Source organism: Hyperolius riggenbachi, chromosome 9 (assembly GCF_040937935.1).
Source record: "Hyperolius riggenbachi isolate aHypRig1 chromosome 9, aHypRig1.pri, whole genome shotgun sequence".
NCBI lineage: Eukaryota > Metazoa > Chordata > Amphibia > Anura > Hyperoliidae > Hyperolius > Hyperolius riggenbachi.
The window spans coordinates 57,052,449-57,062,293 of record NC_090654.1 but is presented as its reverse complement, the minus strand read 5'-3'; the positions used below and the strand labels follow the sequence as shown (position 1 = coordinate 57,062,293).

General features: G+C 45.7%; 1 protein-coding gene across 4 annotated transcripts in view; it reads right to left on the bottom strand.

Annotated features, from left to right (window-relative positions):
- Positions 1-1,049: 1,049 nt before the first annotated feature.
- TADA3 (transcriptional adaptor 3) overlaps positions 1,050-9,845 on the bottom strand; it is a 40,342-nt gene continuing 31,546 nt past the window's right edge. For all 4 annotated transcript variants that reach the window (XM_068252819.1, XM_068252818.1, XM_068252816.1 and 1 more), the window contains exons 7-9: positions 7,071-7,180; positions 3,676-3,861; positions 1,050-1,856 (exon numbers count right to left, since the gene is read on the bottom strand). In XM_068252819.1, the coding sequence (XP_068108920.1) occupies positions 1,664-1,856; positions 3,676-3,861; positions 7,071-7,180 (489 nt within the window). In that variant the 3' untranslated portion in view covers positions 1,050-1,663. The remainder of the gene's footprint in view (positions 1,857-3,675; positions 3,862-7,070; positions 7,181-9,845) is intronic.

Sequence of the window (9,845 nt, the reverse complement as noted above, 5' to 3'; positions counted from 1 at the left end):
TGGGCTCGGCTATTTCCGGCAGAGCCCAACGAAAGCTGCAACTGCACCTGGACTGGCGTCAGGAAGGTAAACATTGCAGGCAACACTGCACCTGCAGCCGACAGGCTTGTTGGATGTATTTTCGGGGGGCTGCCAGCGCTGGAGCCCAGACGGTGAAGAGGAAGAGAGAAGCCTCATTAGGATCCAGAGGCTTCCCCCTCTCATGTTAAGTGTCCCCCAGGGAGTGTTTTCTTCATTATGGATTTTCTTTAAAGTATTAGAAGCAGAGGATCAGCAAGATAGCCAGGCAATGTGCATTATTTAACCACTTGCCGACCGCACACTCATAACGCGCGTCGGCAAAGTGGCAGCTGCAGGACCAGCGACGCACATCTGCGTCGCCGGCTGCAGGCTAATAAATCAGGAAGCAGCTGCTCGCGCGAGCGGCTGCTTCCTGTCAATTCACGGCGGGGGGCTCTGTGAACAGCCTGCGGGCCGCCGATTGCGGCTCGCAGGCTAAATGTAAACACAAGCGGAAATAATCTGCTTTGTTTACATTTGTACAATGCTGCTAACAGTAGCAGCGTTGTACCAGATCAGCGATCCTCGGCCAATCAGCGGCCGGGGATCGCTGTCCCATGACAGGCAGGAGCCTGTTAGAGGCTGCACAGGACAGATCCGTTCCTGTGCAGCCTCGGATCTCCGGGGGAGGGAGGAGAGGGGAAATCCTGCGGTGGAGGGGGCTTTGAGGTGCCCACCCCTGCAAGCCACACGCAGGCAGGAGCGATCAGACCCCCCCAGCACATCATCCCCCTAGTGGGGAAAAAAGGGGGGCGATCTGGTCGCTCTGCCTGGTGTTTGATCTGTGCTGGGGGCTGTAGAGCCCACCCAGCACAGATCAGCGAAAACAGCGCTGGTCCTTAAGGGGGGGTAAAGGCTGAGTCATCACGTGGTTAAAAGGAACCAAGTCATTCTCCAGATCCCTCTCACCTTGGGTTCCCTTTAAATACAACTCAAGGAAGACAAGTTTTTTGTGTGGATAAGAAATCTGACCTTTTCGCAGCTACCACTTCTTGTGAGTCATATTTATTTTACCAATAATATTCTCAAATAAATTCACATACACGTCATTATTTAAAAAAAAGAGAAATAAAATAAAAAACAAAGTTGCAGACACAATCAATAAAAAAATAAAAACAACAAAACAAAACACAAAACAGTCCTTCTGAAGACACAAGAACAGAAACAAGTACTGAAAACAAAGTATTCAGAACCACTTAATCAGACCGAGGGCCTGAGCACGCCAAGGCGCTTCTGTCCGCTTTACAGAAACACATCAATGTTAGCGATTGAAAAAGGCAGACAGGAGTAGCATGCTCAGGTCCTGAATGTGTGTAACTCTTCTCAGCGTGACCATGTAGGGGCAGAACGGAAAGATCTGACTGGCCAGGAGTCTAGCCAAACGATACAGTCACAGAGACCACAACAACAACAACAAAAAAAAGACACAGGGTCATTTTCAGTGCCATCTTCTCCATCATTTTCTGCCTTCCACCTATGAGATTCTGTTCGGGGTCATTTTGCACCCAGTGTTTGGGACAATATCATCAGGTTAGGTCTAAAACGACCTAATCCACCTTCAAGGGCAACCTTAACAAAATGGAGTCATTTTGGATGTTTTTCCTTAGCCATCTAACAGCTTCAAGATGCTTTCCCTCTCCTTCAGAGCTTTCCAGGCCTGGTCCTTCTCCTTCTTTGTGGGGGTCCTTTTCTTCTGCCGAGCGGCCATTATCTTTCGGAAGGCATCCATTACCTCGTTGTCGGCCATGCGGACCCGGTGTCTTAACTCTTGTTTATTCATTTCTTCTTTGGCCAACCTGGAAAGATCATATGTCAGGGTGAAGGTTAAAAAACACTTACAGCTTGTGAAGGGTGCACATTATTTATGCTTAGTGGATTTCAAGAAGCAAAACGGGACAGAATATAAAATCTGCCTCATTTGCTTTGAAATCCTGCCATTATCGTGGTCACAAGCCTGGAAAAAGAATTCAGCAAGTGACGGAAGAGTTCAATCACAACAACTGTATTTGTCTGCTTAGTCATAATCGGTTTAAGGACTAAAACTCATGCACATTTTTTTTTTTTAAACTATACCTGTCTTTAGTGTTAATTTTTGAATTCGGCATAGCCGAATCCGATCACCCGAATACTCCCGTCTGCCACTGTTCAGCACTGAACAAGCAGATAGGGTCAGGAGGCGATCTATAGCTTGCAAGTCACGCTGAGTTTCATGTGACTCCGATACTTCCTCCTTCCGATTTGGAAGGAGGAAGCATTAGTGTCTCATGAAACACAACATGACTCGCAAGCCAGGGAACTCCTGACCATGTCCGCTTGTTCAGTGCTGAACAACGGCAATCGGGAGTATTTGTGTGATCAGATTCGGCTAAGCCAAATTAAATCAGCAACACTACCCGCCTTCCTCCATTAAATAACCAAACTATATACCCCAACCACCCTCCATAATTCCCCTGTACTGGTCACACGACTGTACTGGTTACACGACCCCCAACTATCCTGAATCCCTTCGCACCCCCTCCCCTCTTTCCCCTACGTCACTCTCCCTGCCACCCAATATGAGTACATTTGAAATCGGCGCCGGTAGACTTGGGCGCAGGACACAGCGGTATATGGCTGGTCCTGCTTCGGCACAAGTCCGGGCCGATTTAATTACTATTCCCCCTCCAGGCCGACATGGATAGTGGGGGAATGAAATAATTCGGCTTCCAGTGATTGCTGGAGGCCGAATTATTATGTTTTAAGCAACCTGGCAAGGCAGCCTGACTTCAAAATACTGACAAAACACAGTATAATGTCAACGCTGGAATTTGAGGCATCCGGGTGAGTGAATCGGGAAAGATGTATACTAGATGTTTCCTGTGCATTTATGGGGTAGACAGCTGCTTTGTCATACTTGTGACCACTGTTTTTACATCTTTTGTGTTTTTACAGGAATTGGACTACAAAAATTCTCATACGTAAAATGCTGGCCTGTAGTGGAAATAGGCCATCAAAAATTCACCAATGGTAGATAAAGTCTCCATCCTTAAAGAAGTACCAACGTGAAAATTAACTGATGAGATAAACACATGCATCTATCCTCCAACTCCTAAAAAATACTTTTTGAGATATCCCACAGTTTTATTCTATGTTTAAATTTACTTTTTATGTTTTTAATGTTTCTGGGTTTCTGCTCAATGATACAGTTCTTGAAGTTTGCCAGAGCTAAAATCTATGAACTATGGAGCTTTTTTGTCACTTCCCTACTCTCAGAACTTCCCTACTCTCAGAACGTCTCTACTAGGAAATAGTTTTATGGCTATAATTTAATTCCTTATCTGTGAGGGTTATGCCTGACTGGTTTCTTAGAGAGAGAGAGAGAGAGAGAGAGAGAGAGAGAGAGAGAGAGAGAGAGAGAGAGAGAGAGAGAGAGAGAAACTGCCACTTGCATACCTGAATGTTAACTCTTTCAGGCACTGTACATACACATATCTCATCACAGTTTAATTTCACTTCGATATTCCTTTAATTCACATACTTTTATTGTTACATAAGCTAAGTTAGCTTCCCTGGAGAAACATTTCAGCTATTTTTCTCTGTAATGTATTTGCTTGAAATCACGGGGTTGCCGGTTACCTCAGCAGCTCCTGCTTCTTGGCACGGTTGTGAGCGGTGAGGGCCTTCAGCTCGGCCTGCCTTTTCCTTAGTTCTGCCAACACCTCATCTTCAGAGTCCTCCGCTGGCCGGTCCTCAGACTCCAGTAACCCCTGGGCTATAAGCTCCTCTTTAATCCTGATCTCTAAAGACTTGGTATGTGGAGCACTGAAATGCAGATGAAATATATTTGACTTCACAAAACGGGAAAAGTAACTGGTGAGCAAAGCAAGCCTATAGCCCTACATCATTAGATTCCAGGGTTAAGAAGTTCAGGTCATTGCTAGGTTTTTATTGTTAACGGTACAATCAGGTTAAGACGTGTGCAGTGCTATTGTTTAGGGATATGCAGAACTATCAGCTTTGGTTATGTAAAAGATAGTTTAAAGGACAACTGAAGTGAGAGGGATATGGAGGCTGCCATATTTATTTCCTTTTAACCAATACCAGTTGCCTGGCTATCCTGCTGATCCTCTGCCTCTAATGCTTTTAGACCCTGAACAAGCATGCAGCATATCAGGCGTTTGACATTATTGTCAGATCTGACAAGACTAGCTGCATGCTTGTTTCTGGTGTTATTTAGACACTACTGCAGCCAAATAGATCAACAGGGCTGCCAGGCAACTGGAATTGTTTAACAGGAAATAAATATGGCAGCCTTCATATTCTTCTGACTTCAGTTGTCCTTTAAGTGACCTGCTGTAAAATAGTGGTAAGGCTGTATAGAGCTTACCACCTCAGCTGTGACTTCCATTGATATTAATTTCTTCTAAGCCTTAGTTGTTACCCGATTGGGATGGACTTAAAGGGAACCTAAAGTGAGAAGTATATGGAGGCTGCCATATTTATTTATAGTTCAAATAAAGCAGAGCGCTCAACAGATCTAAAAGCAAGAGGGTGGAAGAAGATTTCACATCCACATATATAGAGGTATCATACTATGACCATTAGAAAGTTCAAACAAATGGCAAACAAAGCTGGAGGATCCTGAGACAAAACTTATATGCGCATTTTATCTGGACATTTGTGAGTGCACTACTATTTTATACGCGTTATTAATAAATGGAATTACGCTATGGACAACTTAGTTTGAGTCTTAGGGCCATTATGTGTGGAGGACCGGAGTTGTTGGCATAGAAAACTAAATTGCTGGTCTTTTACAGGGCGCCCGCATCTGGTGAGAGTCCTGTGGTGGAGGCACATTGGGTGATAAAGCTGGAAGCACTGGTGATAGTATAAGTTATCTGAAAAGATGGTATTACACTATTGCTGTTCCTTTATGTCTCTTTCCACATACATGGAAATCCAAGGAAGCCTGGTGTGACACATGCAGGAAATATACTGGCAAGGCCAGGGGCATGTTTGCTGATCGGGAAGGATTGGTGGCTGGATAGTGTAATAGTTAAGGGCTCTGCCTCTGACACAGGAGACCTGGGTTCGAATCTTGGCTCTGCCTGTTCAGTAAGCCAGCACCTATTTCAGTAGGAGACCTTGGGCAAGTCTCCCTAACACTGCTACTGCCTATAGAGCGCGTCCCAGTGGCTGCAGCTCTGGCGCTTTGAGTCTGCCAGGAGAAAAGCGCAATATAAATGTTCTGTGTTTGTTTGTTTGTTTGTTTATCTGGTGAGTGTATAACGTTACTATATCTAGCATCATGGGAAATTTATGACGATCGTATGCAGGGACGGCATTAAGTGGACCAGTGGTTGTGGCAACATATGTGAACTTTGCTTGCCTATGGACAGAACTTTCTAATGGTCATAGTATGTCCATCTACTGTATTTATATGGATGTGAAAACTTCCACCTACTGTATATATATGGATGTGAAAACTTCCACCCTCTTGTTTTTAGATCTGTTGAGCGCTCCGCTTTATTTGAACTAGCTTTTCTGAGTGTAGCACACACTTTTCTTGCAGGAGACGATCCAGAATACTATTTGATTGTTATCAAGTTAAACTTTGGGAGTTTGTTTTTTTGTTCTTTTGTGGCAGCAAGTTGAGGTACGCACGGTTACTATCTCTATTTAATGCCATATTTATTTCCTTTTAAACAATACCAGTTGCCTGGCAGCCCTGTTCATCTCTTTGACGTCAGTAGGTCTGAATCACACCAGAAACAAGCACACAGCTAATCTTGTCAGATATGACAAAAATGTAAAAAAAACACCTGATCTGCTGCATGCTTGTTCAGAGTCTATGGCTAAGTATTAGAGGCAGAGGATAAGCAAGATAGCCAGGAAACTGGTATTGCGTAAAAGGAAATAAATATGGCAGCCTCCATATTCCTCTCACTTTAGGTTCCCTTTAACCACATAACGACCGCCTAACGCCGATAGGCGACGGCTGGTCGTTAGTGGGTTTCCATGGAAACGTTCCATGTCAGTTCACAGAAGGTGTCTCTGAACAGCCTGCAACCCTCCGATCGCGGCTCGCAGGCGAAATGTAAACACGCGGGGAAAAAATCCCGTGTTTAACATCCTACGGCGCTGCTGTCGCAGCAGCGCTGTAAAGGAGATCGGCGATCCCCGGCCTCTGATTGGCCGGGGATCACCGGCATCTGATAGGCTGAAGCTCCTGGCCGCAATAGCAGCATAGGGGGCGATATTTTGGCTGGGAACGTGAAGAATCACTCGCGTTCCCATGCCTGTCGGGTCCTGACGGCGAAACCGGAAGTGGTCGCCGCTGGGGACTGGAGCATCGCAGAGACACGGCGAGGGCACCGATCGGCTGCAGGGGGCTGAGGGAAGCCCCAGGTGAGTAAAACTCTTTTTTTACTAGGCTTAAGTGCCTCTTTAAGGAACTACAAGTCCCACAATACATTTGCCTTTATCAATCATGACTGTGGCTGTCAGACTCCTGCAATGCATTGTGGGACGTGTAGTTCCTTAACAGCTGGAGAGCCAAGTTTGCAGATCACTGGACTAGATCACCCAACTCTTGAAAAGTACAGGACTGTGCCTAGCAATCCAGTTTGGAGAGGAACAATCTGCCACTGGTTACATGCCCGTGAACATTAGGCGTTAAAATAATAAGCATTTTATTCATAGGCAAATTCCCTGTAGTTTATTGGTAGGTATACACTAAATAGGTTTGCAATATTGTAATCCAATATCTAAAAGCTTGATAAAGAACCTGCTGAGACCCAAAACTGACTAATGTCGACACACCATTGTACATCAATTTTTTTAATCTATCTTGGGAGTAATAATTGGCTGCTTTGAAAATGTGAGCTTGGAACTTTTTTGGTGTATGTTAATAAAGTCATCTCGCAAGACGCATGCCGCGCACAAGTGGAAACAGGGCCTCTGTCTCCACAGATTGACCGTGTCCAGGCACTGAGGGGAAGGTTGGCAACTTTAATGCAAGTCCCACCCACCTGAAAGGTTTCATCTGACTCCGAGGCGAGGTGCTGGCTCCATCCGTTCCAGATTCCTTTCCAGATATTTCAGGAATGGGAGAATCTTCAATAGGCGAAATTATATTTTCCTGCAAGAATGCAAAGAAATATCCAATTATACTGCTTAATACCTATGAGATCTATGATATCTCCCTAACCACTTGTGAGCCTCCTAGTCCACAGAGCGGGGAAGATGAGGGAATGGGAGGATGATAGGAGGAAACATTGCTGCAAGCCTGCCGCTTCCTCTATGAAAATTTGACTTTACCCGGAAGTAAAATTTTGGAAGGAGCGGTTACAAGGACGGAAGTGGGGTGGGGCGGGTGGGGGGGTTAGCGACAAGGGGAGGAACAGACAATGCATAGAGGAATGTGGTTCCGGCGTGAACATTCCTTTGTACTTACATTAGATACCATTGCCTCGGGTCTGGTGTCCTTCAACCTCCTTGGCGGTATCCCAACTCAGGCTTGGGGTGAAAAGCACATGCTGCGAGCGGTAATCCCAAGCATGGGTCAGGGTAGCCAGTCAATATGATGCAAATAAATTCGAGTTCATGCAGCAGTATGCACATTTTTTATGCAAATTTATGCAGCTTGCTCCATTTTCAAGCTGCATAAATTTGTATATAAAATTTGCATACACCTGCATCAACTGCAAATTTTTTGCATCTCAGTGACCAGCCCTAGCCAGAAGGTATATACAGACAGTGCAGCGGCGTTTATAACCCACCTCCTCCGAGATCTGGATGCTCGCAGCCGAACTTCTTTGTGTTCCTGGAGGCTCCCAATCCCTCAGGAGAGTTTAGCATTAGTCACATGACAACAGAGGGCAATCTCACCATAAAACAAGAGCCCCACCAGGAGAATAGGAGGAAGAATTGCAGCACTGGATCCCAGGGAGGTGAGTAATGTGACGGGCCTCCTGACGAATCTCTCCGGGTATGCTTTTTTTTCATTTTAGGATCTAAGATCACATAAAAATTGTAACGCTTTCAGACCCTTAAAGTGAACCTTAAGCCAGAAAAAAAAATGAGTTTTACTCACCTGGGGCTTCTACCAGCCCCCTGCAGCAGTCCTGTGCCCTCGCAGCCACTCACTAATCCTCTGGTCCCCCGCTGCCAGCTAGTTTCGTTTTTGCCGACAGGCCCGTCAGGACTGGTTACGCGTAGCTTTTTCTGCATTCCCGATTGTAATTAGCGCTATTGCGGGGCGCAACGCGTACAAAAATACGCATTGCCGCATATCTATGCGTTCGTAATGCGGCAACGCGTATTTTTGTACGCGTTGCGGCCCACAATAGCGCTAATTACAGTCGGGAATGCAGAAAAAGCTACGCGTGGCCAGTCCTGACGGGCCTGTCGGCATAAAAGAAACTAGCTGGCAGCAGGGGACCAGAGGATTAGTGAGTGGCTGCGAGGGCACAGGACTGCTGCAGGGGGCTGGTAGAAGCCCCAGGTGAGTAAAACTCATTTTTTTTCTGGCTTAAGTGTCTCTTTAAATATGAAAAGTACTGCTTTTTTATTTATGTATTTTTCAACCAGGAAAGTTATCCACTTCTAACATATTTCCTGGAGTCAGGGTCGTAGCTAGGAATGACTGGGCCCCATAGCAAATTTTTTTAAGGGCCCCCCCCATCCTACAAATCCGATCCGACATGCAGAAGGCAGAGATAAAGACTGGAAGAAGGAAAAAATAGGGCAGAGACAGGGATAAAAACAGAAGTAGAGATAGATGAGGGGCTGGGGTGTCATTATGCCCTAAATTGATAATTTTCTTAACGTAATTACATAGCTATATTGCATCATTCTGCTAGTGCCGCGTTACTCATGCGCAATAGAACTTTTAGTCTTTGAAACAGCTAATTAGTAGCTGGTTTTGGAGACATGCGCAGTTGGCATTTAGTTTTGGAGGCATGTGCAGTCTCCAAAATCAGCTGGTAATCAGCTGTTTCAGAGACTGAAGATTGGACTGCACCTTTAACTGTTAGTACCGCAGCAAGCAATGGCACAGACAGGAGGAGCTGGAACATCACTCACCTCCTTCTGTCTCTGCTATTGCTTGCTGCTATAATAAAAGTAAAGGTGCAGTCCCTATGGAGAATGGTGCAGTGGGTTTGGGAGCTTCTGCCGCTGCTTCCGGGCTGGGCATCACCACACTATTCTAGAGCAACTGCGTATGTCTCTGAAATTAGCCATCAGTTGTTTTTCAGAGACTGAATGTTCTATTGTGCAAGCCTGATGCAATATTTTTGAACACACACACCACATTTACCGTATTTTTCGGACTATAAGACGCTCCGGACTATAAGACGCACCTAGGTTTAGAGGACAAAAACCCAGGAAAAATAAAATATACTAAACCTGGTGCGTCCATGGTACAGGGGCGTGTTATGGACCTTTTCCCCTAATTATTATGCCCCCCCCTTATGTCTTTCATGTACTTTTGCCCCCCTGTGTTCACCTATGTCCCTCTGTGTCCACTGTCCCCTTGTGTCCACTGATGTCTCAATGTCCTCTGTCCACCTATGTCCCTGATGTCTGATGCCCTGTGCTCTGTCCCCCTTCCTCTGTCCCCTTGTCCACTGTTTCCTTCATGTCCAGTGTTTTCTATCCCTGTGTCCCCAGTGTCTGCATGCCCCCCTGTGCCCCAGTGTCTTCGTGTCCCTGTGTCCCAGTATCTGCATGTACTCCATGTTCCCAGTGTCTGCGTGTCCTGTCCTGGTCTGTGCATCTGGTGTCTTAAACACATACACTTC